The 27,893-nt window shown below is 41.0% G+C and overlaps 3 protein-coding genes and 1 long non-coding RNA gene across 8 annotated transcripts in view; 3 read left to right on the top strand and 1 right to left on the bottom strand.

Moving 5' to 3' along the window:
- The window catches only part of LOC133615384 (uncharacterized), a 36,556-nt gene extending 34,813 nt beyond the window's left edge, over positions 1-1,743 (top strand). For both annotated transcript variants that reach the window (XR_012051098.1, XR_009816706.2), the window contains 2 exons: positions 278-566; positions 665-1,743. This is a non-coding gene — a long non-coding RNA (uncharacterized lncRNA). The remainder of the gene's footprint in view (positions 1-277; positions 567-664) is intronic.
- On the bottom strand, positions 432-7,319 carry gh1 (growth hormone 1). Of its 4 annotated transcripts, XM_072915729.1 has the most exons (6): positions 6,815-7,304; positions 3,973-4,109; positions 1,484-1,600; positions 931-1,074; positions 643-789; positions 432-578 (listed from the first exon to the last, which is right to left on the bottom strand). In XM_072915729.1, exons 1-6 carry the CDS (start codon positions 6,822-6,824, stop codon positions 516-518), a joined length of 618 nt encoding a protein of 205 aa, XP_072771830.1. In that variant the 5' UTR covers positions 6,825-7,304; the 3' UTR covers positions 432-515. The 4 variants fall into 4 exon arrangements, with proteins under 4 accessions (XP_072771830.1, XP_061829921.2, XP_061829919.2 ...); XM_061973937.2 differs by lacking the exon at positions 6,815-7,304 and having other exon boundaries at positions 3,973-4,186; XM_061973935.2 differs by having other exon boundaries at positions 441-789; positions 6,815-7,319.
- A 9,428-nt stretch (positions 7,320-16,747) lies between these two features.
- Positions 16,748-20,564, top strand: nme3 (NME/NM23 nucleoside diphosphate kinase 3). The gene is made up of 5 exons (XM_061973932.2): positions 16,748-16,787; positions 17,250-17,393; positions 17,458-17,559; positions 17,655-17,767; positions 20,404-20,564. The coding sequence occupies exons 2-5, from the start codon at positions 17,277-17,279 to the stop codon at positions 20,519-20,521; spliced, it is 450 nt and encodes a 149-aa protein (XP_061829916.1). The 5' UTR covers positions 16,748-16,787; positions 17,250-17,276; the 3' UTR covers positions 20,522-20,564.
- A 6,961-nt stretch (positions 20,565-27,525) lies between these two features.
- LOC133615379 (keratin, type I cytoskeletal 13-like) overlaps positions 27,526-27,893 on the top strand; it is a 3,176-nt gene continuing 2,808 nt past the window's right edge. The window contains exon 1 of the mRNA XM_061973931.2: positions 27,526-27,893. This exon is cut by the window's right edge and continues 1,461 nt beyond it. The gene's annotated coding sequence lies outside the window, so the exon portion shown is untranslated.

Here is a 27,893-nt window from a genome sequence, read left to right as displayed (position 1 = left end):
GGGCTCTGTACCGAGGATGTGGTTGTGGCTTGTGCAGCCCTTTGAGACACTTGTGATTTAGGGCTATATAAATAAACATTGATTGATTGATAAACTCACTCATGGTGTTACAATGGCTACTCCAAACACGGTCTCCAGAGCTGAGGTGTCCAAAGAGAGGCCTAGTTCTGGCCTGCCGAGTCTTCTGGTTTTTTCCTGCCGAAGGTTGGCTTTGCTGGCTGGTTGACCAAGGTGATGATGGCCACTACTTTACCATGGCTGTCATTTCACTTTGCAGGCAAACACTTTGGGCAGCCCTGAACTGGAGCATAGCGCCCTGGGCACTTGCCCATGTGACCAAAGGCTAAAAGCGCCCCTGCCGAGGAGAGTGAGGAGTGAATGGATGGAAGGTTTGGTCTTGTGGCACAAATAGAGTCAATGAAACATGACATCAGCCCCACAACTTTATTTCACTGGGTGACCAGTCCACATGACACAAACATCACACATGCTAATGCTAGCTGCAGATGTCAGGGCTACAGGGTGCAGTTGGCCTCTGGTGAGAGTCGACATTTGGCCACAGTCAGGTAAGTCTCCACCTGCAGACACAAAACTAAAGGTCCATAAAGGTGTGGCAGACATTGATTGTTCACCAGGCGCTACCTTGTGCATGTCCTTCTTGAAGCACGCCAGCAGCTCGTACATTCGTCTCAAGGACTCGTCATCCCCCGCACTTTGGTAGTAATTGCCATAGGGCGCCAGTTGGAGGGTGGCGCTGTCAGCTGACATCTCAGCTCCATCCTGATTGGCCTGAAAGGACAGGTGATCACTCGGGGAAGTTCCTGCCTCCAACTGGATCAGACACCGACTCCAGGACCCGTTGGGCCTTATCTGCTACTAATTGTGTGTAGAAGTGTGTGTTTGTGCAAGTGTGTGTGCACGTGTTGTCACCCTGATCAGCAGGAGGATGCCCATCTTCAGTTCTGAAAGTTTGGAAGAGATCTGATTTCTGGGAGCAGGAGCAGCAGAGAGGGAGCGGCTGGGAAATTCCCAGGATTCCACCAATCGATAGGAGATGGACAGCAGCTTCAAGACCTAGACCACATCAGATCAGTCTTGGCATGTTTCCCTTCAACCTCGTCTGCAGTTATTGTCATGTTGAGGTTCTAAGCTAGCATGCTTTGAAGTCAGCTGAGAAAAGTACTAAGACGGAAACGTGCAAAGATTGTATATTTGTAGGGAACGTCTCACTCGTTGCACCATCACTGAGAAAAGTAGTTAGAAGGAAAGTACAAAGATTGTATATTCATGGCAACGTCTCACTTTGTAACGACTAACATGGCACCATGACTGAGAAAAGTACCAAGACGGAAAAGTGCAAAGATTGTATATTCGTGGTAACATCTCACTCTTTGCACCATGACTGAGAAAAAGTACCAAGACGGAAAAGTGCAAAGATGGTATATTGGTGGTAAGGTGTCACTACTAAGACGTTGACAATGACCGAGCTGCGTTGTGTTTCGTGCTTGTCGATAGGACTGATGATGTAGTCCGAGTTGCAGAAGTCCTGCAGGAAGATCTTGTTGAGTTGACGTTGTTCCTCCATCTGAAGAGAACTCTCCTACAACACAAGCACAAGCCTACCATGGATGGATGCATGATGGATGGATAGATGATGAATGGATGAATAGATGATGGCTGGGCGGATGATGGATGGATAGACAATGGATGGATAGGCGGATGATGGATGGATGATGGATGAATAGATGAATAGATGATGGCTGGGGGATGATGGATGAATAGATGATGGCTGGGCGGATGATGGATGGATAGACAATGGATGGATGGGCAGATGATGGATGGATGATGATGGATGGATGGGCAGATGATGGATGGATTATGATAGATGGGTGGACAGATGATGGATGGATGAATACATGTTGATGGATGGATAGATGATGGATGGGCGGATGATGGATGGATGATGATGGTGGGTGGATAGATGGATGAATGGATGAATAGATGATGGATGGGTGCATGGATGATAAATGGATAATGGGGTTGTTTATGGTATTTTTGTTTATTTATTTATTTCAAATGTTGTCATAAAGAAATACAATCATGTGTGTGTATCCCTGCAGACTGTATTGATATATCATCTATATATTGTGTTTTTATGTTGATTTAATAAAAAATAAAAAATAAAAATATATTTTATTTTTTATTTTTTAAAATGTTTTTATTTCTTGTGCGGCCCGGTACCAATCGGTCCACGGACCAGTACCGGGCCATGGCCCGGTGGTTGGGGACCACTGGGCCAATAGATGGATTATGATGATGGATGAATGGATGATGGATGAGCGGATGATGGATGAATATATGCTGGATGGGTGGATAAATGGATGGATGCATGGATGAGCGGATGGGTGAATGATGATGGATGGGCTGATGGATGGATGAGTGGATGATGGATGCTGGATGATGGATGGGTGGATGATGGATGAGTGGATGATGGATGGGTGGATGATGGATGAGTCGATGATGGATGGGTGGATGATGGATGAGTAGATGATGGATGAGTGGATGATGGATGGGTGGATGATGGATGAGTGGATGATGGATGGGTGGATGATGGATGAGTGGATGATGGATGGGTGGATGATGGATGATGGATGGGTGGATGATGGATGAGTGGATGATGGATGGGTGGATGATGGATGAATGCATGGATGAGTGGATGATGGATGGGTGGATGATGGATGAGTGGATGATGGATGGGTGGATGATGGATGAGTAGATGATGGATGAGTAGATGATGGATGAGTGGATGATGGATGGGTGGATGATGGATGAGTGGATGATGGATGGGTGGATGATGGATGGGTGGATGATGGATGGGTGGATGATGGATGATGGATGGGTGGATGATGGATGAGTGGATGATGGATGGGTGGATGATGGATGAATGCATGGATGAGTGGATGATGGATGGGTGGATGATGGATGAGTCGATGATGGATGGGTGGATGATGGATGAGTAGATGATGGATGAGTGGATGATGGATGGGTGGATGATGGATGAGTGGATGATGGATGGGTGGATGATGGATGAGTCGATGATGGATGGGTGGATGATGGATGAGTAGATGATGGATGAGTGGATGATGGATGGGTGGATGATGGATGAGTGGATGATGGATGGGTGGATGATGGATGAGTGGATGATGGATGGGTGGATGATGGATGATGGATGGGTGGATGATGGATGAGTGGATGATGGATGGGTGGATGATGGATGAATGCATGGATGAGTGGATGATGGATGGGTGGATGATGGATGAGTGGATGATGGATGGGTGGATGATGGATGAGTAGATGATGGATGAGTAGATGATGGATGAGTGGATGATGGATGGGTGGATGATGGATGAGTGGATGATGGATGGGTGGATGATGGATGGGTGGATGATGGATGGGTGGATGATGGATGATGGATGGGTGGATGATGGATGAGTGGATGATGGATGGGTGGATGATGGATGAATGCATGGATGAGTGGATGATGGATGGGTGGATGATGGATGAGTCGATGATGGATGGGTGGATGATGGATGAGTAGATGATGGATGAGTGGATGATGGATGGGTGGATGATGGATGAGTGGATGATGGATGGGTGGATGATGGATGAGTAGATGATGGATGAGTGGATGATGGATGAGTGGATGATGGATGGGTGGATGATGGATGAGTGGATGATGGCTGGGTGGATGATGGATGAGTGGATGATGGATGGGTGGATGATGGATAAATGCATGGATGAGTGGATGATGGATGAGTGGATGATGGATGGGTGGATGATGGATGAGTGGATGATGGATGAGTGGATGATGGATGAGTGGATGATGGATGGGTGGATGATGGATGAGTGGATGATGGACGAGTGGATGATGGATGAGTGGATGATGGACGAGTGGATGATGGCGGTACTCACAAAGTCGGAGAAGAGTCTCTGGGCCAGCAGGTGGAGGTGTTGCACTCGGCTCACAGCGATGGAGAAAAGACGCTGGCTGTCTGTGATTGGCTGAGAGGAGACCACGCCCACAGACACACATGACAGGAAGAGAATCACTGGAGAAGAAAGAAGTTCACTGATTGGATGGAAAGATGGAATCCTGTTCATGGAGGATGTTGACTCAAAAGCCTCCAAATAGGTCCTACACTCACCTAAATGTCCTTCTACGGTCCTACACTCACCTAAATGTCCTTCTACGGTCCTACACTCACCTAAATGTCCTTCTACGGTCCTACACTCACCTAAATGTCTTTCTACGGTCCTACACTCACCTAAATGTCTTTCTACGGTCCTACACTCACCTAAATGTCCTCCTACGGTCCTACACTCACCTAAATGTCTTTCTACGGTCCTACACTCACCTAAATGTCCTCCTACGGTCCTACACTCACCTAAATGTCTTTCTACGGTCCTACACTCACCTAAATGTCTTTCTACGGTCCTACACTCACCTAAATGTCTTTCTACGGTCCTACACTCACCTAAATGTCCTTCTACGGTCCTACACTCACCTAAATGTCTTTCTACGGTCCTACACTCACCTAAATGTCCTTCTACGGTCCTACACTCACCTAAATGTCCTTCTACGGTCCTACACTCACCTAAATGTCCTTCTACGGTCCTACACTCACCTAAATGTCCTTCTACGGTCCTACACTCACCTAAATGTCCTACGGTTGATCTAAATGTCCTTCTACGGTCCTACACTCACCTAAATGTCCTTCTACGGTCCTACACTCACCTAAATGTCCTTCTACGGTCCTACACTCACCTAAATGTCTTTCTACGGTCCTACACTCACCTAAATGTCCTTCTACGGTCCTACACTCACCTAAATGTCCTTCTACGGTCCTACACTCACCTAAATGTCCTTCTACGGTCCTACACTCACCTAAATGTCCTTCTACGGTCCTACACTCACCTAAATGTCCTACGGTTGATCTAAATGTCCTTCTACGGTCCTACACTCACCTAAATGTCCTTCTACGGTCCTACACTCACCTAAATGTCCTACGGTCCTACACTCACCTAAATGTCCTCCTACGGTCCTACACTCACCTAAATGTCCTCCTACGGTCCTACACTCACCTAAATGTCCTTCTACGGTCCTACACTCACCTAAATGTCCTTCTACGGTCCTACACTCACCTAAATGTCCTTCTACGGTCCTACACTCACCTAAATGTCCTTCTACGGTCCTACACTCACCTAAATGTCCTCTACGGTCCTACACTCACCTAAATGTCCTTCTATGGTCCTACACTCACCTAAACTTTAATTGTCATCCTACGGCCCTACACTGATCTAAACTTTACCTCTTCTTCTACGATCTTACACTCACCTAAACTTTACTTGTCCTTTTATGGTCCTACACTCACCTAAACTTGACCTGTCCTTCTACGGCCCTCCACTGATCTAAACCATACCTGTCCTTCTACGGTCCTGCGCTCACCTATGATCATCAGCTGTGGAAAGGAAAGGATGGTGAGTACATGCGGGTGAAATGTGGCAGACAAGGTTGGAGGGAGTAAAGCTGCTGCTCCTCCACAGACCAGGTGAGCTCACGCAACTGCTCGTCCCTGAGGAGATGTCTAAGTGTCCTCATAGGACAAAATAGTGGAGAATGGATCAGACCTGATTCCATCCTTGGTTGCAGGTGAGCTGCAGACTGATTAGAGTCCATCAAAGGACAGAAATATACAGACAAGCATTCAACAAAGAAGAAATGAGAACGAGGGAGGAAGTTAGACTTAAGAGTAGACCAGAATGGTCCCAAAGGAGATTGGAACCTTGGATCTCCAGACTGTGAAGTCCAATTGGAACCTTGGATCTCCAGACTGTTGAAGTCCAATTGGAACCTTGGATCTCCAGACTGTGAAGTCCAATTGGAACATTGGATCTCCAGACTGTGAAGTCCAATTGGAACCTTGGATCTCCAGACTGTTGAAGTCCAATTGGAACCTTGGATCTCCAGACTGTGAAGTCCAATTGGAACATTGGATCTCCAGACTGTGAAGTCCAATTGGAACCTTGGATCTCCAGACTGTGAAGTCCAATTGGAACCTTGGATCTCTAGACTGAAGTCCAATTGGAACTTTGGATCTCCAGACTGAAGTCCAATTGGAACTTTGGATCTCCAGACTGTGAAGTCCAATTGAAACCTTGGATCTCCAGACTGTGAAGTCCAATTGGAACCTTGGATCTCCAGACTGAAGTCCAATTGGAACTTTGGATCTCCAGACTGTGAAGTCCAATTGGAACCTTGGATCTCCAGACTGAAGTCCAATTGGAACTTTGGATCTCCAGACTGTGAAGTCCAAATGGAACCTTGGATCTCCAAACTGTGAAGTCCAATTGGAACCTTGGATCTCCAGACTGTGAAGTCCAATTGGAACTTTGGATCTCCAGACTGTGAAGTCCACATGCCAAGCACCAGAACTGAGTTGAATGAAAATAGATTGTTGGATTCCATGAAAATTCACAATTGAAGCAACTTTTGGGGGGGCGTGGCTCGGTTGGTAGAGCGACAGTGCCAGCAACTTGAGGGTTCCAGGTTCGACCCCCGCTTCTGCCATCCCAGTCACTGCCGTGGTGTCCTTGGGCAAGAAACCTGGCCCACCTGCTCCCACACTGGTTGAAATGGAACTTAAAGATGGAGATCATGGCTTTCACTAAGTAAAGGGCTTAGAGAAAAAGCGCTATATAAACATAGTGGACAAATGACACAGACATGGAAGAGTGAATAAGTTTGAGGTCTTACTTCTGTCCATGGCTGATGTGGATGTCCTTCTGCTTGCTTGGCCAGCATGTTGCCACTTGTGGCTTTATAGCGCTCACATGATGATTACATGCATGAAGAAGAAACATGAACCTGCCATGTTCCACGTTCTACACACAAACATGAACCAGTTCTACATACAAACATGAACCAGTTCTACACAGAAGAATAACACTTGTTGTGAGGAAAGGAAAGTGAATCATTCAGTGTTTGGGACATGAAAACTGCTGCATGTTAAACGCATCAGACATGAAAACAACACACTAGTTAGACAACATCATCACGTCCCCAAAGCCACAATGTAACAACAATGTAACAACAACACAACAACAATGTAGCAAGCAGTGAGGTGCGGTGAGGTTGATGGCTGGTGAGGCACTGACTTCATCACAGTCAGATTTACAAACATATGAACCCTAAAGAGTATCTTATTCACCATTTGATTGGCAGCAGTTAACGGGTTATGTTTAAAAGCTCATACCAGCATTCTTCCCTGCTTGCCACTCAGCATCAAGGCTTGGAATTGGGGGTTAAATCACCAAAAATGATTCCCGGGCGCGGCGCCGCTGCTGCCCACTGCTCCCCTCACCTCCCAGGGGGTGATCAAGGGGATGGGTCAAATGCAGAGGACAAATTTCATTACACCTAGTGTGTGTGTGACAATCATTGCTACTTTAACTTAACTTTAACTTTACACATACAAACTGTAGCACACAAAAAAGCACATTTAATTAAAAAAAAAATATTATGGTCTTACCTTTACTTATAAATGAAGTCCATGCGCCGCTCCTTCTGACCAAAGGCATCGATAACTTGTTTATAGAAGTCTTCCTTATCTTTCTTCAGTTTTAAAAGTCTCTGTCTCGATGGAGATCTTCCTTTAATTATTACCTCCTGCTTCCATTGAAAGTCCACTTTAGAAAACTGTTTTATTTTAGATATGTAATCCTTCATGTTAAAAGTCCAGGCGAGAGGAAAAAATAAATGATCGCTGCTTGTTGTCACTTCTTCTGCAGCCGAGTAGTCGCAGAAATGATCTCTGGGATCACTAGCGCCCTCTACCACCAAGAGGCGGGATTACTGCGAGCCTCAGCCAGTGCGTCTTTGCAGCAGTTTTATGATCGCTCAGCACAAGAAATACGTTACACACATACAGTTGTTGACAAAATACACTGTACATTATATACCTCAGCTAACTAAACTATGGAAATGTATAATATAATTCATATAGCAATACGGTCTCACTGCACAGGAGGCCAGCAGTTAGCCCAGTCATTGCGCAATCCATGTTGAGGCACTGAGTGACGTGCCTCAACTGGCTGCTGTTCACCGCACCGTCTCTTCTCAGTATTTGAACGGCAAATGTGAAAATTCAGCGATTTTGAATAAAAATAATCTAAAACTGGTGAAGTTAAATGGAAAATAACTTTATAGTATAATCACTGGATACATATAACAATTTCATTGTTTTTTTTCTTTTTACATTTTATTCTTTCCATGATGGCACGTGAGGCCCCGCCTCACCTGCCTCCCCTGACTGCACGTCACTGGTAACAACAATGCAACAACCGTTATGTAACAACAATGCAACAACAACAATGTAACAACAATGTAAAAACAATGTAACAACAATGTAACAACAATGCAACAACAATAATGTAACAACAATGTAACAACAATGCAACAACAATAATGTAACAATGCAAAAACAATGTAACAACAATGTAACAACAATGCAACAACTGTTATGTAACAATGCAACAACAATAATGTAACAACAATGCAAAAACAATGTAACAACAATGCAACAACAATAATGTAACAACAATGTAACAATAATGTAACAACAATGCAACAACAATAATGTAACAATGCAAAAACAATGTAACAATGTAACAACAATGTAACAACAATGTGACAACAATGCAATAACAATGCAACAACAATAATGTAACAACAATGCAAAAACAATGTAACAACAATGCAACAACAATAATGTAACAACAATGCAAAAACAATGTAACAACAATGTAACAACAATAATATAACAACAATGTAACAACAATGCAACAACAATGTAACAACAATGTGACAACAATGCAACAATAATGTAACAACAATGCAAAAACAATGTAACAACAATGCAAAAACAATGTAACAACAATGCAACAACAATAATGTAACAACAATGCAAAAACAATGTAACAACAATAATGTAACAACAATGCAACAACAATAATGTAACAACAATGCAAAAACAATGTAACAACAATGCAACAACAATGTAACAACAATGCAACACCAATAATGTAGCAACAATGTAACAACAATGTGACAATAATGCAACAACAACAATGCAACACCAATAATGTAGCAACAATAATGTAACAACAATGCAAAAACAATGTAACAACAATGCAACAACAATAATGTAACAACAATGCAAAAACAATGTAACAACAATAATGTAACAACAATGCAACAACAATAATGTAACAACAATGCAAAAACAATGTAACAACAATGCAAAAACAATGTAACAACAATGTAACAACAATGCAACACCAATAATGTAGCAACAATGTAACAACAATGTGACAATAATGCAACAACAACAATGCAACACCAATAATGTAGCAACAATGCAACAACAATGTAACAACAATGTAACAACACGTACTGACACCAAGAACACTGTATCCTATCTTGCTGACTGTATTGTACCATATGTCCTAGCAAGAAATCTGAGTTCTAAGAACTTATTAGTGATTCCCAGAGCCCCGAAAAAGTCTCTATTGGGGCTCCAGTACTCTGGAATGTTCTAGCAGTAACAGTTGGAGATGCTACCTCAGTAGAAGCATTTAAGTCCCATCTTAAAACTCATTTGTATACTCTAGCCCAGGGGTCAGCTCTTTAGCGCCGCCCTAGTGGCTCCCTGGACCTCTTTCAGAGATGTGTGAAAATGGAAATAGATGAAGAAAAAATATATTTTTTGTTTTAATATATTTTCTGTAGGAGGACAAAAACACAACACAAACCTTCCTAATTGTTAGAAATCCCACAGTTGATAATAAACATGCTTCACTGATGACAGTATTTGGCAAGCACTGTTTTGTCCTACTCATTTCAGCGATCCTTGAACTCATCGTAGTTTGTTTACATGTACAACTTCCCCACATCTGTGGTCCCCTCCAAGGTTTCTCATTGTCATCCCATTGGGTTGAGTTTTTCCTTGCCCTGGTGTGGGATCTGCGCCCAGGATGTTGTTGTGCAGCCCTTTGAGACACTGGTGATTTAGGGCTATAGAAGTCAACATTGATTGATTGGTTGGTAACAACAATGTAACATACTGAATTAGTATCATACTGACACTGTAATAACACTGTAACATCCACTTCATTCACCTGTCATCTATCAATCACCTGATCACTCACCTGTCATCTATCAATCACCTGATCACTCACCTGATCAATCAACTGTCACTCACCTGATCATTGACCTGATCACTGACTGTATGACCAAATGAATTGCAGGACAGGTGATCAATGTCAGGAGTCACCTGGTGAACTTTGCGTGATGAAAGCGTGGACAGGTGAGGAGGATCTGCTGAATGTTCATGCAGGTGACTTTCCATGTGTTGGTGAACTAATCACTCTGACCTTCTCCACCTTTCAATATTCATCTTTCCATGTGCTGCACCTGTGGTCTCCATGGCAACCACAAGCACTGATGAACACCACACTGTGACACCTATGATTCTCCATCACTCTGTTGATGAATATGCATGATGAAGATCTATCTTATGTAAATAAATAAATGATAAATGGGTTGTACTTGTATAGCACTTTTCTACCTTCAAGGTACTCAAAGCGCTTTGACACTACTTCCACATTCACACACACATCCACACACACATTCACACACACATTCACACACTGATGGCGGGAGCTGCCATGCAAGGCGCTAACCAGCAGCCATCAGGAGCAAGGGTGAAGTGTCTTGCTCAAGGACACAACGGACATGACGAGGTTGGTACTAGGTGGGGATTGAACCAGGAACCCTCCGATTGCTGGCACGGCCACTCTCCCAACTTCGCCACGCCGTCCCTATGTAAATCTATGTGTGTCAGATGATCTATCCTACGTAGATCTGTGTGTGTCAGATGATCTATCCTATGTAGATCTATGTGTGTCAGATGATCTATCCTATGTAGATCTGTGTGTGTCAGATGATCTATCCTATGTAGATCTATGTTTAAGATGATCTATCCTATGTAGATCTATTTATGTCAGATTATCTATCCTATGTAGATCTGTGTGGCAGATGATCTATCCTATGTAGATCTATGTGTGGCAGATGATCTATCCTATGTAGATCTATGTGTGTCAGATGATCTATCCTATGTAGATCTATGTGTAACAGATGATCTATCCTACGTAGATCTAGGTGTGTCAGATGATCTATCCTATGTAGATCTATGTGTCATATGATCTATCCTATGTAGGTCTATGTATGTCAGATGATCTATCCTATGTAGATCTATGTGTCATATGATCTATCCTATGTAGATCTATGTGTGTCAGATGATCTATCCTATGTAGATCTATATGTCAGATGATCTATCCTATGTAGGTCTATATGTCAGATGATCTATCCTATGTAGATCTGTGTGTCAGATGATCTATCCTATGTAGATCTATGTGTGTCAGATGATCTATCCTATGTAGATCTATATGTCAGATGATCTATCCTATGTAGATCTATGTGTCAGATGATCTATCCTATGTAGATCTATGTGTGTCAGATGATCTATCCTATGTAGATCTATATGTCAGATGATCTATCCTACGTAGATCTATCCTATGTAGATCTATGTGTGTCAGATGATCTATCCTATGTAGATCTATGTTTAAGATGCTCTATTCTATTTATGTCAGATTATCTATCCTATGTAGGTCTATGTGTGTCAAATGACTATCCTATGTAGATCTATGTGTGTAAGATGATCTATCCTACGTAGATCTATGTGTGGCAGATGATCTATCCTATGTAGATCTATGTGTGTCAGATGATCTATCCTATGTAGATCTATGTGTGTCAGATGATCTATCCTACGTAGATCTAGGTGTGTCAGATGATCTATCCTATGTAGATCTATGTGTGTCATATGATCTATCCTATGTAGATCTATGTGTGTCATATGATCTATCCTATGTAGGTCTATGTGTGTCAGATGATCTATCCTATGTAGATCTATGTGTGTCAGATGATCTATCCTATGTAGATCTATGTGTGTCAGATGATCTATCCTATGTAGATCTATGTGTGTTGGATGATCTATCCTATGTAGATCCATGTGTGTCAGATGATCTATCCTATGTAGATCTATGTATGTCAGATGATCTATCCTATGTAGATCTGTGTCAGATGATCTATCCTATGTAGATCTATATGTCAGATGATCTATCCTATGTAGATCTATGTGTGTCAGATGAGCTATCCTATGTAGATCTATGTGTGTCAGATGATCTATCCTATGTAGATCTATGTGTGTCAGATGATCTATCCTATGTAGATCTATGTGTGTCAGATGATCTATCCTATGTAGATCTGTGTGGCAGATGATCTATCCTATGTAAATCTATGTGTGGCAGATGATCTATCCTATGTAGATCTGTGTGTGTCAAATGATCTATCCTACGTAGATCTATGTGTGTCAGATGATCTATCCTATGTAGATCTATGTGTCAGATGATCTATCCTATGTAGATCTGTGTGTGTCAAATGATCTATCCTACGTAGATCTATGTGTGTCAGATGATCTATCCTATGTAGATCTATGTGTGTCAGATGATCTATCCTATGTAGATCTATATGTCAGATGATCTATCCTACGTAGATCTATGTGTGTCAGATGATCTATCCTATGTAGATCTATGTGTGTCAGATGATCTATCCTATGTAGATCCATGTTTAAGATGATCTATCCTATGTAGATCTATTTATGTCAGATTATCTATCCTATGTAGATCTGTGTGTCAGATGATCTATCCTATGTAGGTCTATGTGTGTCAAATGATCTTTCCTATGTAGATCTATGTGTCAGATGATCTATCCTATGTAGATCTATGTGTGTCAGATGATCTATCCTATGTAGATCTATGAGTCAGATGATCTATCCTATGTAGATCTATGTGTGTCAGATGATCTATCCTATGTAGATCTATGTGTGTAAGATGATCTATCCTATGTAGATCTATGTGTCAGATGATCTATCCTATGTAGATCTATGTGTGTCAGATGATCTATCCTATGTAGATCTATGTGTGTCAGATGATCTATCCTATGTAGATCTATATGTCAGATGATCTATCCTACGTAGATCTATGTGTGTCAGATGATCTATCCTATGTAGATCTATGTGTGTCAGATGATCTATCCTATGTAGATCCATGTTTAAGATGATCTATCCTATGTAGATCTATTTATGTCAGATTATCTATCCTATGTAGATCTGTGTGTCAGATGATCTATCCTATGTAGGTCTATGTGTGTCAAATGATCTTTCCTATGTAGATCTATGTGTCAGATGATCTATCCTATGTAGATCTATGTGTGTCAGATGATCTATCCTATGTAGATCTATGAGTCAGATGATCTATCCTATGTAGATCTATGTGTGTCAGATGATCTATCCTATGTAGATCTATGTGTGTAAGATGATCTATCCTATGTAGATCTATGTGTGTCAGATGATCTATCCTATGTAGATCTATGTGTGTCAGATGATCTATCCTATGTAGATCTATGTGTGTCAGATGATCTATCCTATGTAGATCTATGTGTGTAAGATGATCTATCCTATGTAGATCTATGTGTGTCAGATGATCTATCCTATGTAGATCTATGTGTGTCAGATGCTCTATCCTATGTAGATCTATGTATGTCAGATGATCTATCCTATGTAGATCTATGTATGTCAGATGATCTATCCTATGTAGGTCTATGTGTGTCAGATGATCTATCCTATGTAGGTCTATGTGTGTCAGATGATCTATCCTATGTAGATCTATGTGTGTCAGATGATCTATCCTATGTAGATCCATGTGTGTCAGATGATCTATCCTATGTAGATCCATGTGTGTCAGATGCTCTATCCTATGTAGATCTATGTATGTCAGATGATCTATCCTATGTAGATCTATGTATGTCAGATGATCTATCCTATGTAGATCTATGTGTGTCAGATGATCTATCCTATGTAGGTCTATGTGTGTCAGATGATCTATCCTATGTAGATCTATGTGTGTCAGATGATCTATCCTATGTAGATCTATGTGTGTCAGATGATCTATCCTATGTAGATCTGTGTGTGTCAGATGCTCTATCCTATGTAGATCTATGTGTGTCAGATGATCTATCCTATGTAGATCTATGTGTGTCAGATGATCTATCCTATGTAGGTCTATGTGTGTCAAATGATCTATCCTATGTAGATCTATGTGTGTCAGATAATCTATCCTATGTAGATCTATGTGTGTCTGATGATCTATCCTATGTAGGTCTATGTGTGTCAAATGATCTATCCTATGTAGATCTATATGTCAGATGATCTATCCTACGTAGATCTATGTGTGTCAGATGATCTATCCTATGTAGATCTATGTGTGTCAGATGATCTATCCTATGTAGATCTATGTGTGTCAGATGATCTATCCTATGTAGATCTATGTGTAAGATGATCTATCCTATGTAGATCTATGTATGTCAGATTATCTATCCTATGTAGATCTGTGTGGCAGATGATCTGTCTTATGTAGATCTATGTGTGTCAGATGATCTATCCTATGTAGATCTATGTGTGTCAGATGATCTATCCTATGTAGATCTGTGTGGCAGATGATCTATCCTATGTAAATCTATGTGTGGCAGATGATCTATCCTATGTAGATCTGTGTGTGTCAAATGATCTATCCTACGTAGATCTATGTGTGTCAGATGATCTATCCTATGTAGATCTATGTGTCAGATGATCTATCCTATGTAGATCTGTGTGTGTCCAATGATCTATCCTACGTAGATCTATGTGTGTCAGATGATCTATCCTATGTAGATCTATGTGTGTCAGATGATCTATCCTATGTAGATTTATGTGTAATATGATCTATCCTATGTAGATCTATGTATGTCAGATTATCTATCCTATGTAGATCTGTGTGGCAGATGATCTATCCTATGTAGATCTATGTGTGTCAGATGATCTATCCTATGTAGGTCTATGTGTGTCAGATGATCTATGTAGATCTATGTGTGTCAGATAATCTATCCTATGTAGATCTGTGTGTCAGATGATCTATCCTATGGAGGTCTATGTGTGTCAAATGATCTTTCCTATGTAGATCTGTGTCAGATGATCTATCCTACGTAGATCTATGTGTCAGATGATCTATCCTATGTAGATCTATGTGTGTCAGATGATCTATCCTATGTAGATCTATGTGTGTCAGATGATCTATCCTATGTAGATCTATGTGTGTAAGATGATCTATCCTATGTAGATCTATGTGTGTCAGATGAACTATCCTAAGTAGATCTATGTATGTCAGAGTATCTATCCTATGTAGATCTATGTGTGTCAGATGATCTATCCTATGTAGATCTATGTGTGTCAAATGATCTATCCTATGTAGATCTATATGTCAGATGATCTATCCTACGTAGATCTATGTGTGTCAGATGATCTATCCTATGTAGATCTATGTGTGTCAGATGATCTATCATATGTAGATCTATTTATGTCAGATTATCTATCCTATGTAGATCTGTGTGGTAGATGATCTATCCTATGTAGATCTATTTATGTCAGATTATCTATCCTATGTAGATCTATGTATGTCAGATGATCTATCCTACGTAGATCTATGTATGTCAGATGATCTATCCTATGTAGATCTATGTGTGTCAGATTCTGGTCCTGTTTAGAAAACACTTCCTCAAGCCATCCATCCATCTCTTTCTGCTTATCCGAGGTCGGGTCGCGGGGGCAGCAGCCTAAGCAGGGACGCCCAGACTCCCCTTTCCCCAGCCACTTGGTCCAGCTCCTCCCGGGGGATCCCGAGGTGTTCCCAGGCCAGCCGGGAGACATAGTCTTCCCAACGTGTCCTGGGTCTTCCTCGTGGCCTCCTACCGGTCGGACGTGCCCTAAACACCTTCCTAGGGAGGCGTTCGGGTGGCATCCTGACCAGATGCCCGAACCACCTCATCTGGCTCCTCTCCATGTGGAGGAGCAGCGGCTTTACTTTGAGCTCCTCCTGGATGACAGAGCTTCTCACCCTATCTCTAAGGGAGAGCCCCGCCACCCGGCGGAGGAAACTCATTTGGGCCGCTTGTACCCGTGATCTTGTCCTTTCGGTCATAACCCAAAGCTCATGACCATAGGTGAGGATGGGAACGTAGATCGACCGGTAAATCGAGAGCTTTGCCTTCCGGCTCAGCTCCTTCTTCACCACAACGGACCGATACAGCGTCCGCATTACTGAAGACGCCGCACCGATCCGCCTGTCCATCTCACCATCCACTCTTCCCTCACTCGTGAACAAGACTCCCAGGTCCTTGAACTCCTCCACTTGGGGCAAGACCTCCTCCCCAACCCGGAGATGGCACTCCACCCTTTCCCGGGCGAGAACCATGGACTCAGACTTGGAAGGTGCTGATTCTCATCCCACACACTTCCTGTTTATTTTTATTTGGGGGCGGAGTCAAGACTGCTCAGGGAGGCCTTTAGTTGCCATGGTGACCATCATTGTATGCCTTGAATGGCCGTCTTTTCGTCACTTGACCACATGACCACACAATCAGCCAATCAGAGAGCAGGTCTGGGAACACCCCCCCCCCCCCCCCCCTTTAAATAGTTAGCACTCTGTAGGTGACCACAGTGTGACTTCTTCTACATCATGTAAGTTTCTTCTTCTTCTTCTCCTTCTTTTCTTTCTCCCTCTTCCATTTTTCTTCTTCTTCTCTCTCTTCTCCTTCTTCCATGTTTCTTCTTCCGCTTCTCCTTTTCTTTCTCTTCTTCTTCCTTCTCTCTTTCGCTTCTCCTTTTTTTTCTCTTATTCTTTTTCTCTTTTCTCTTCTTCTCCTTCTTCACTTCTTCTTCTCTTCCTTCACATCACATTTTCTTCTTCTTTTCTTTTCTTTTTCTCCTCCTTCCCTTCTTGTCTTCCTCCCTGCCCTGAATTGAGTGATTTTATGTCAACTCATCAAGTGGTGGTAATGACATATCGTCGCTTTAAAGGAGCAGCAGTGGGGGGGTGGGGTGGGTCACATGATCCACAAGCAGCTGACGCCAAAGTTAGCATCAACAGGTGTGGGGGGGGGAGGTGTCGGCTTCCAAATGTTCTTGTATTGCGTCACACAGCAGGAACAGGCCCCGCCCACCACTGACATGGAGCGCACCTTCATCGCCGTGAAGCCCGATGGCGTCCAGAGAGGTTTGTGCGGTGACATCATCAAGCGCTTCGAGCAGAGAGGCTTCAAGCTGCTCGCTGCCAAGTTCATGCAGGTAACCATGGCAACTTTCCTACGCGGCCGCCATGATGGCAAAAGGGGGCGTGTTTGTGTTTCAGGCGTCAGAAGAGCACATGAAGACGCATTATTTGGACCTGAAGGACACGCCCTTCTACGCCGCGCTCTGCAAGTACATGTCCTCAGGACCCGTCTTTGCCATGGTAACCACTTCTGTCTCTGACACCTCATGATGTCACTATGTCACCTGATGATGTCACTTGATGATGTCACGTGATGACGTCCCCCGATGCTGCAGGTGTGGGAGGGGCGGGGCATCGTCAAGCTGGCCAGGATGATGCTGGGAGAGACCAACCCGGCCGACTCCAAACCAGGAAGCATCCGAGGAGACTTCTGCATCGACATCGGCAGGTGTGACCACTCGTTAGCGGATAGCAGCCAATCAGGTTGGGGGCGGGGCTCACCTGCCAACGTGAGGGTTTACTGGTTCCAATCCAGCTTCTGCCAATGCTCGTCACTGCTGTTGTGTCCTTGGGCAACATATAAATATTAATAGTATGTTAGTGTATGAATATGAATAATGTCACTTTACCCTATATGACTCCACATTTAGATTCCTGTGTATATAGTTATTATTAAATATAGATTACCACTATCATTGTGTATAATAATATTATTAAGTGTCAATGGCCACCATTAATGTGTATATAATTGTTATTAAATATAGATTACCACTTACATTGTGTATATTACTATTATTAAATGTACATGACCAGCATGAATGTGTATATAGTTATTAAATATAGATTACCACATAAATGTGTATATTAATATTAAATATAGCTTACCACATAAATGTGTATATTAATATTAAATATAGATTACCACATAAATGTGGATATTTATATTAATAAAAATAGATTACCAAAATCGATGTGTAAATTAATATCATCATTATTAAATGTAGATTACCACATAAATGTGAATATTATTATCCATCCATCCATTTTCTACCGCTTGTCCCTTTTGGGTCGTGGGGGATGTTGGAGCCTATACCATCTGCATTATTATTATTAAATGTAGATTACATCATCAATGTGTACATTAATATTATTATTAGATGTAGATTACATCATCAATGTGTACATTTATTTATTATTAGATGTAGATTACATCATCAATGTGTACATTTATTTATTATTAAATGTAGATTACATCATCAATGTGTACATTAATATTATTATTAAATGTAGATTACATCATCAATGTGTACATTGATATTATTATTAAATGTAGATTACATCATCAATGTGTACATTAATATTATTATTCAATGTAGATTACATCATCAATGTGTACATTTATTTATTATTAAATGTAGATTACATCATCAATGTGTACATTAATATTATTATTCAATGTAGATTACCACTAATATTATTAAATAGATTTTCACCATCAAGGTGTTATTTTTTTATTATAATTATTATTATTACATGTAGCCTACCACCATTAAGGTGTAAATTAATATCAACAAATGTAGATTACCACATAAATGTGTATATTAATGTTATTACTAAATGAAGATTACCATCAGAAATGTGTTTATTAATATCATTATTATTAAATGTACATTTTCACCATTAAGGTGTTATTCATTATTGTTACTATTATTAAGTGTGGAACACCACCATCAAGCTGTTGATTATTATTAATAAATGTAGCTTACCACCATCAAGGTGTTGATTATTATTAATAAATGTAGCTTACCACCATCAAGGTGTTGATTATTATTAATAAATGTAGATTACCACCCTCAAGGTGTTATTATTACTAATACATGTAGATTACCACCATCAATGTGTTAATTATTAATAAATGTAGATTACCACCGTCAATGTGTTAATTATTAATATTAATAAATGTAGATTACCACCATCAATGTGTTAATTATTGATATTATTAATAAAGGTAGATTACCACCATCAATGTGTTAATTATTAATAAATGTAGATTACCACCATCAATGTGTTAATTATTAATAAATGTAGATTACCACCATCAATGTGTTAATTATTAATAAATGTAGATTACCACCATCAAGGTGTTAATTATTAATATTATTAATAAATGTAGATTACCACCATAAATGTGTTAATTATTAATAAATGTAGATTACCACCATCAATGTGTTAATTATTAATAAATGTAGATCACCACCATCAAGGTGTTAAATATTAATATTAATAAATGTAGTTTACCACCATCAATGTGTTAATGATTAATAATTGTAGATTACCACATCAAGGTGTTAATTATTAATATTATTAATAAATGTAGATTACCACTATCAATGTGTTAATTATTAATACATGTAGATTACCAATATCAAGGTGTTAATTATTAATAATTGTAGATTACCACCATTAAGGTGTTAATTATTAATATTATTAATAAATGTAGATTACCACTATCAATGTGTTAATTATCAATAAATGTAGATTACCACCATCAAGGTGTTAATTATTAATAAATGTAGATATCCACCATCAAGGTGTCAATTATTAATAAATGTAGATTACCACTATCAATGTGTTAATTATTAATAAATGTAGATTACCACCATCAAGGTGTTAATTATTAATATTATTAATAAATGTAGATTACCACCATCAAGGTGTTAATTATTAATATTATTAATAAATGTAGATTACCACCATCAAGGTGTTAATTATTCATATTATTAATAAAGGTAGATTACCACCATCAAGGTGTTAATTATTAATAAATGTAGATTACCACCATCAAGGTGTTAATTATTAATATTATTAATAAATGTATATTACCACCATCAAGGTGTTAATTATTAATATTATTAATAAATGTAGATTGTCACTGTCCATGAATGAATGATGGCTCCTAGTGTCACACACTTCGAGATAGTAGAAAAAAAAGTTGCTGTATGACTATCATATAATATATGAATTCATTATTGTGATAATGATGATATATTTGATGGAAGGTGTGTTTGGTCACATGACTTACAGGAACATCATTCACGGCAGCGACACGGTGGAAAACGCCAAGCGGGAGATCGACTTGTGGTTCAAAGCCAACGAGCTGCTGGACTACGCCCCTTGTGGCCAACCCTGGATCTACGAGTGAACGTCTGCAATTCTAGAAATCACTTTTTGAAATGACTTAATAAACTTATGCTTATTAAACTTATTGGGGTCATTACATTTATTGAACTTATTAAACTTATTGGGCTCATTATATTTATTGAACTTATTAAACTTATTGGGGTCTATATATTTATTGAACTTATTAAACTTATTGGGGTCATTACATTTATTGAACTTATTAAACTTATTGGGCTCAATACATTTATTGAACTTATTAAACTTATTAGGCTCATTACATTTATTGAACTTATTAAACTTATTGGGGTCAATACATTTATTGAACTTATTGGGGTCATTACATTTATTGAACTTATTAAACTTATTGGGCTCATTACATTTATTGAACTTATTAAACTTATTGGAGTCATTACATTTGTTGAACTTATTAAACTTATTGGGGTCATTATATTTATTGAACTTATTAAACTTATTGGGCTCATTACATTTATTGAACTTATTAAACTTATTGGGCTCATTACATTTATTGAACTTATTAAACTTATTGGGGTCATTACATTTATTGAACTTATTAAACTTATTGGAGTCATTATATTTGTTGAACTTATTAAACTTATTGGGGTCATTATATTTATTGAACTTATTAAACTTATTGGGCTCATTACATTTATTGAACTTATTAAACTTATTGGGGTCATTACATTTATTGAACTTATTAAACTTATTGGGGTCATTATATTTATTGAACTTATTAAACTTATTGGGGTCATTACATTTATTGAACTTATTAAACTTATTGGGGTCATTACATTTATTGAACTTATTAAACTTATTGGAGTCATTATATTTGTTGAACTTATTAAACTTATTGGGGTCATTATATTTATTGAACTTATTAAACTTATTGGGCTCATTACATTTATTGAACTTATTAAACTTATTGGGCTCATTACATTTATTGAACTTATTAAACTTATTGGAGTCATTACATTTGTTGAACTTATTAAACTTATTGGGGTCATTATATTTATTGAACTTATTGGAGTCATTATATTTATTGAACTTATTGGGGTCATTACATTTATTGAACTTATTAAACTTATTGGGCTCATTACATTTATTGAACTTATTAAACTTATTGGGCTCATTACATTTATTGAACTTATTAAACTTATTGGGCTCATTATATTTATTGAACTTATTAAACTTATTGGGGTCATTATATTTATTGAACTTATTGGGGTCATTATATTTATTGAACTTATTGGGGTCATTATATTTATTGAACTTATTGGGGTCATTATATTTATTAAACTTATTGGGGTCATTATATTTATTGAACTTATTGGGGTCATTACCGTACATTTATTGAACTTATTAAAGGGTCCATGAGGACAGGCTCTAGGCCTGGTCCCAGAGGTGGGGCCCCGGTGACCCTCGTCCAAGCGAGGGAAATCCGGGTCCTTTAACAGGACTTTCCATAGAGGTCTTCAAGCTGCTCTTTGTCTGGTCCCAGTGTCATGTCCCACAACAATTCAAGCTGGCGAGAATATCACCTCTGTATAACAAAGGAAACAAACTACCACCATGTTTCCATCCTTTGCTCCATCTCAAAGGTTATAGAGAGGTTCATATATGAGCAAATAGATCATTATCTATCAAATCGCCAGCTCCTACTGGAATTTCAATCAGGATTGAGAAAATGCCATTCCAGCGACACATGCCTACTGTAGCTAAGTGACTAGATCAGGCGAGAGATAGACATGGGCAAGTACTGTGGAGTGGTTATGCTGGACATTCCACACAGTTAACCACTCAATGCTGTTAAACAAGTTGAGCTTTTGACAGCGCAGCCACAAACTGGATGAAATCTTACCTTGAGGATAGAGAACAGGTGAACGGATCACTGTCCTCTCCCCTCAAGGTGAGCTGTGGTGTCCCACAAGGGAGCATTCTGGGACCATTGCTATTCTTGATTGACATTAACTACATGAAATCAGCATGTAACAGTAATGTGTTCCTGTTGGCAGACCATTGTGCCATCCTGGCCTCGGGCAGGGACACATTGGAGGTTGAAAGTGCACTCAGCACCCAACTAAGTCATCTCTGTCTCTGGCATTCCCATAACAAACTGTCACCACACCTGGGTAAAACAGTGTCCATCCTATTTGGGTCCAAGCACAACCTAGGTAAATCCCCGAGCTTTACGATCAGCAAGCAAAGACAAGGTCATTGACCTAGGTTGTATATTGAACACTCTAGGGTGAAAAAATGGCATTAAAAGCAATCACCAAGATCAATAATAAAATAGATTTGTGTGTTTATCAACAGGGATACACTTAAGACCTTACACTCATAGTGTCATTTGGACTACGCCTGCACCTCATGCTTCACCACTATCCCCAAGCCACTAAAAACTAAACAGACTCCTGCTCAACCTCCCACACAGGACTCACCTAACTCATGCCCACTTTACCAAATTGGGATGGCTTAGAGTTGAGGAAATAGTACACCAAATTGCAATGTGCCTGGTATTCCAAATACTCAGAGAAACTGTCCCCAAGTACCTGTCCAACTATTTCACCAGAGTAAGTGATGCTCACAGGTACTACACCAGAGGGACTTCCTCAGACCTCGCCCCCCGCCCCAAATTCAAGACTCTCATGGGAATGATATTGCTGGGTATTGTGGCCAAACAGCTCAATTTTTGTTTCATCTGACCACAGAACTTTCCTCCAGAAGGTCTTATCTTTGTCCATGTGATGACAGATGAAAGACAAATGGAGCCGTTTGGCCACAATACCATGCAAAATATGTTTGACGGAGAAAAGGTGGCTTCATCTGGCCAAGATCTTCAGCTCTCATTGGATCGGTTCGCAGCCGAGTGTGACGCGACTGGGATGAGAATCAGCACCTCCAAGTCCGAGTCCATGGTTCTCGCCCGGAAAAGGGTGGAGTGCCATCTCCGGGTTGGGGAGGAGATCTTGCCCCAAATGGAGGAGTTCAAGTATCCTTGGAGTCTTGTTCACGAGTGAGGGAAGAGTGGATGGTGAGATCGACAGGCGGATCGGTGCGGCGTCTTCAGTAATGCGGACGCTGTATCGATCCGTTGTGGTGAAGAAGGAGCTGAGCTGGAAGGCAAAGCTCTCGATTTACCGGTCGATCTACGTTCCCATCCTCACCTATGGTCATGAGCTTTGGGTCATGACCGAAAGGACAAGATCATGGGTACAAGCGGCCGAAATGAGTTTCCTCCGCCGGGTGGCGGGGCTCTCCCTTAGAGATAGGGTGAGAAGCTCTGTCATCCAGGAGGAGCTCAAAGTAAAGCCGCTGCTCCTCCACATGGAGAGGAGCCAGATGAGGTGGTTCAGGCATCTGGTCAGGATGCCACCCGAACGCCTCCCTAGGGAGGTGTTTCAGGCACGTCCGACCGGTAGGAGGCCACGGGGAAGACCCAGGACACGTTGGGAAGACTATCTCTCCCGGCTGGCCTGGGAACTTCTCTGGATCCCCCGGGAGGAGCTGGACCAAGTGGCTGGGGAGAGGGAAGTCTGGGCTTCTTTGCTTAGGCTGCTGCCCCCGCGACCCGACCTCGGATAAGCGGAAGAAGATGGATGGATGGATGGATGGATGGAGAAAAGGTGAGGCCTTTAATTCCAGGAACACCAAGCCTACCGTCAAGCATGGTGGTGGTATTATGCTCTGGGCCTGTTTTGCTGCCAATGGAACTGCTGCTTTACAGAGAGTACATGGAACAATTAAAAAATTATTCATGACAAGCTAAAATCACTTTTTGACCACCACTGTATATATATGACTTATTCAGCTTTCTCATGCCATTATTTGATCCCTGGATCTGATCATATAAATCTAACAATGTGATGTTAAAATCCTATCCCAGCTGACTTGGGCGGGAGGCGGGGTCACACCAGACAGGTGGCCAATCACAGGACACGTACAGACCAAATCATAACCATGGACAATTGACAGTCTCCAGTGAAGACAACATGAATATTGAGGCGGCAGAAAAGGAGCACGCAGGGGGACAAAATGCAAACGCCACACAAAGTGACCAAAGTTCGAACCTGCACCACCTGACTGTGTGGCATCCATGCTCACCACCAGGCCACCGCGCTGCCTACAAAATGCTGTACTTATGGAATAACATGTAACACAAATACATGATAGTTATGTGTCAAAGTGTCAATCACACACGCACGCACACACACAGCAAATCACGGCAACAAGCTAACACACGTGGTAATCAGCGACACACTAACGCATTCCTCATGAAACGTTTTTACAAACCTCAAACACACACACATGAACATCTACAGCAGGCGTCTCAAACTCAATTTACCTGGGGGCCACTGGATGCAGAAACTGGGTGAGGCTGGGCCGCAAGAAAAGATTTCTTAAAAAAAAATCTAACATGCACTTTTAATGAATTCACCTTCTTTGAATGGCTTTCCCGCCCTAGCAACCATCTCACTCACCATGTAGCTAGCTTTGACTGCTGCATCGCTCTTTTCGCTTGCTTTCTTGACGAAATCTTGTTGCCTCAGTAGACTGGTTTTAAAATTTGCAACCCGGTTCACTCTCTCATCTCCCTGGTATTTTGCATACTCCTCAGCATGTCTAGTTGTATAATGACGTTTCAAATTGTATTCCTTGTGCACCGCAACTTTCTCTGTATTAACTACAGAAAATGGGGGGCGGGGGGGGGGCTCGCCGTGGAGTTTACAGTTACGGTAGCACAATTAGCCCCAAACGGGCTAACATCACCACTAACGTGTTACACGTCTGATTCGCCCAGCGACTCTCTGTCGGAGTATCAGCGCTGGGGTCCAGTGCACCACACTTTTGTATTGTCACTCGGTCCTTCGGCGGAGTGCTTTGGAAGCTACCGGACCGCTCGTCTTCCCCGCCCGGACTATTTACAACAGGGGCGGGAGCGAGCAGGCGGGCGAGCGAGGGAGGCAGGGAGGGAGGGAGGAAGAGCGTGTGCGGGTGTCGTGGAAAAGCGGCAAAATGGTTCTCTGCTTGCATCACGCAAGGGACGTCAATGCATACTTGCCAACCTTGAGCCTTGAGACCTCCGAATTCGGGAGATAGGGGGTTTGAGGTGGGCGGGGTTGGGAGGAGGCGGGGTTGGGGGTAGCGGGGGTGTTTTTGTTCTGTTGTGTTTATGTTGTGCTTAGGTGCGGATGTTCTCCCGAAATGTGTTTGTCATTCTTGTTTGGTGTGAGTTCACAGTGTGGCGCATATTTGTAACGGTGTTAAAAAATAAATAAAATAAAATACGAACACCCCAGTGAAGTGCGGTGAGGTTGATGGCTGGTGAGGCACTGACTTCATCACAGTCAGATTTACAAACATATGAACCCTAGAGAATATCTTATTCACCATTTGATTGGCAGCAGTTAACGGGTTATGTTTGAAAGCTCATACCAGCATTCTTCCCTGCTTGGCACTCAGCATCAAGGGTTGGAATTGGGGGTTAAATCACCAAAAATGATTCCCGGGCGCGGCGCCGCTGCTGCCCACTGCTCCCCTCACCTCCCAGGGGGTGAACAAGGGGATGGGTCAAATGCAGAGGACAAATTTCACCACACCTAGTGTGTGTGTGACAATCATTGCTACTTTAACTTAACTTTAACTTTACACATACAAACTGTAGCACACAAAAAAGCACATTTAATTAAAAAAAAAACATTATTATGGTCTTACCTTTACTTATAAATGAAGTCCATGCGCCGCTCCTTCTGAACAAACGCATCGATAACTTGTTTATAGAAGTCTTCCTTATCTTTCTTCAGTTTTAAAAGTCTCTGTCTCGATGGAGATCTTCCTTTAAGTATTACCTCCTGCTTCCATTGAAAGTCCAGTTTAGAAAACTGTTTTACTTTAGATATGTAATCCTCCATGTTAAAAGTCCAGGCGAGAGGAAAAAATAAACGATCGCTGCTAACTGTTGCTGCTTGTTGTCACTTCTTCTGCAGCCGAGTAGTCGCAGAAATGCTCCCTGGGATCACTAGCGCCCTCTACCACCAGGAGGCGGGATTACTGCAAGCCTCAGCCAGAGCGTCTTCGCAGCCGTTTTATGATTGCTCAGCACAAGAAATACGTTACACACATACAGTTGTTGACAAAATACACTGTACATTATATACCTCAGCTAACTAAACTATGGAAATGTATAATATAATTCATATAGCAATACGGTGTCACTGCACAGCAGGCCAGCAGTTAGCCCAGTCATTGCGCAATCCATGTTGAGGCACTGAGTGACGTGCCTCAACTGGCTGCTGATCACCGCACCGTCTCTTCTCAGTATTTTGAATGGCAAATGTGAAAATTCAGCGATTTTGAATAAAAAATAATCTAAAACTGTTGAAGTTAATTGGAAAACAACTTTATAGTATAATCACTGGATACATATAACAATTTAATTATTTTATTTTCTTTTTAATTTTTTTTTCTTTCCATGATGGCACGTGAGGCCCCACCTCACCTGCCTCCCCTGACTGCACGTCACTGGAACACCCTCAGTGTGACATGTATGGCTGTTCCTCAAGTATGTCTTGCAATAACTTGTGAGTGCTTGCAGAAGCTTCATACAACATGTGTCTAGGCCGGCCTTCCATTTAAAACTCACGGGCCGCACTAACAATAAACTTTCGTAATAAGATGGGGGCCGCAAAATAACGTCAATTGGCCCGCGGGCCGCGTGTTTGAGACCTCTGATCTACAGCATATTAAATACATTTACAATATGTTCATCTTATATACTGCATATATTACATATACACATGATATATGAACTGCATATATTACATATACACATGATATATAGTGGTGGTCAAAAGTGTACATACACTTGTAAAGAACATCATGTCATGGCTGTCTTGACTTTACAATTATTTCTACAACTCTTATTTTTTTGTGATGTAGTGATTGGAGCACATACTTGTTGCTCACAAAAAACATTCATGAAGTTTGCTTCTTTTATGAATTTATTATGGCTCTACTGAAAATGTGAGGGTCAAAAGTATACATACAGCAATGTTAATATTTGCTTACATGTCCCTTGGCAAGTTTACCTGCAATAAGGCGCTTTTGGTAGCCATCCACAAGCTTCTGCTTGACCACTTGACCACTAAATTGCTGCAGTTCAGCTAAATGTGTTGCTTTTCTGACATGGACTTGTTTCTTCAGCATTGTCCACACAGGGTTTGTAATATTCTACATCTAAATTTTGATCTTATTTAGTGAAATCTACTAAACAAGAATGGTGGTCAGAACCTGTTTGGGCGACACCGCCCTCTTTTCTCGCAGGCTGATTGCTGTTCACGTTTGTAACAAAGTATTTTCACACACCTAAAAATTCTAAG

Source organism: Nerophis lumbriciformis, linkage group LG22, assembly GCF_033978685.3.
Source record: "Nerophis lumbriciformis linkage group LG22, RoL_Nlum_v2.1, whole genome shotgun sequence".
Lineage (NCBI taxonomy): Eukaryota > Metazoa > Chordata > Actinopteri > Syngnathiformes > Syngnathidae > Nerophis > Nerophis lumbriciformis.
This window is presented reverse-complemented; position numbering and strand designations above follow the sequence as displayed.

What these genes read in the sequence shown, in the direction of transcription:
- gh1 (XM_061973934.2), bottom strand. Translation starts at nt 4,161, where the DNA reads ATGAACAGGATTCCATCTTTCCATCCAATCAGTGAACTTCTTTCTTCT. An exon ending in AGAGACTCTTCTCCGACTTT is followed by an intron (nt 1,601 to 3,972) that starts GTGAGTACCGCC and finishes CTTGTGTTGTAG; the next exon opens with GAGAGTTCTCTTCAGATGGA. An exon ending in ACGAAACACAACGCAGCTCG is followed by an intron (nt 1,075 to 1,483) that starts GTCATTGTCAAC and finishes GATGTGGTCTAG; the next exon opens with GTCTTGAAGCTGCTGTCCAT.
- nme3 (XM_061973932.2), top strand. Translation starts at nt 17,277, where the DNA reads ATGGAGCGCACCTTCATCGCCGTGAAGCCCGATGGCGTCCAGAGAGGT. An exon ending in CAGGACCCGTCTTTGCCATG is followed by an intron (nt 17,560 to 17,654) that starts GTAACCACTTCT and finishes CCGATGCTGCAG; the next exon opens with GTGTGGGAGGGGCGGGGCAT. An exon ending in TTCTGCATCGACATCGGCAG is followed by an intron (nt 17,768 to 20,403) that starts GTGTGACCACTC and finishes CATGACTTACAG; the next exon opens with GAACATCATTCACGGCAGCG.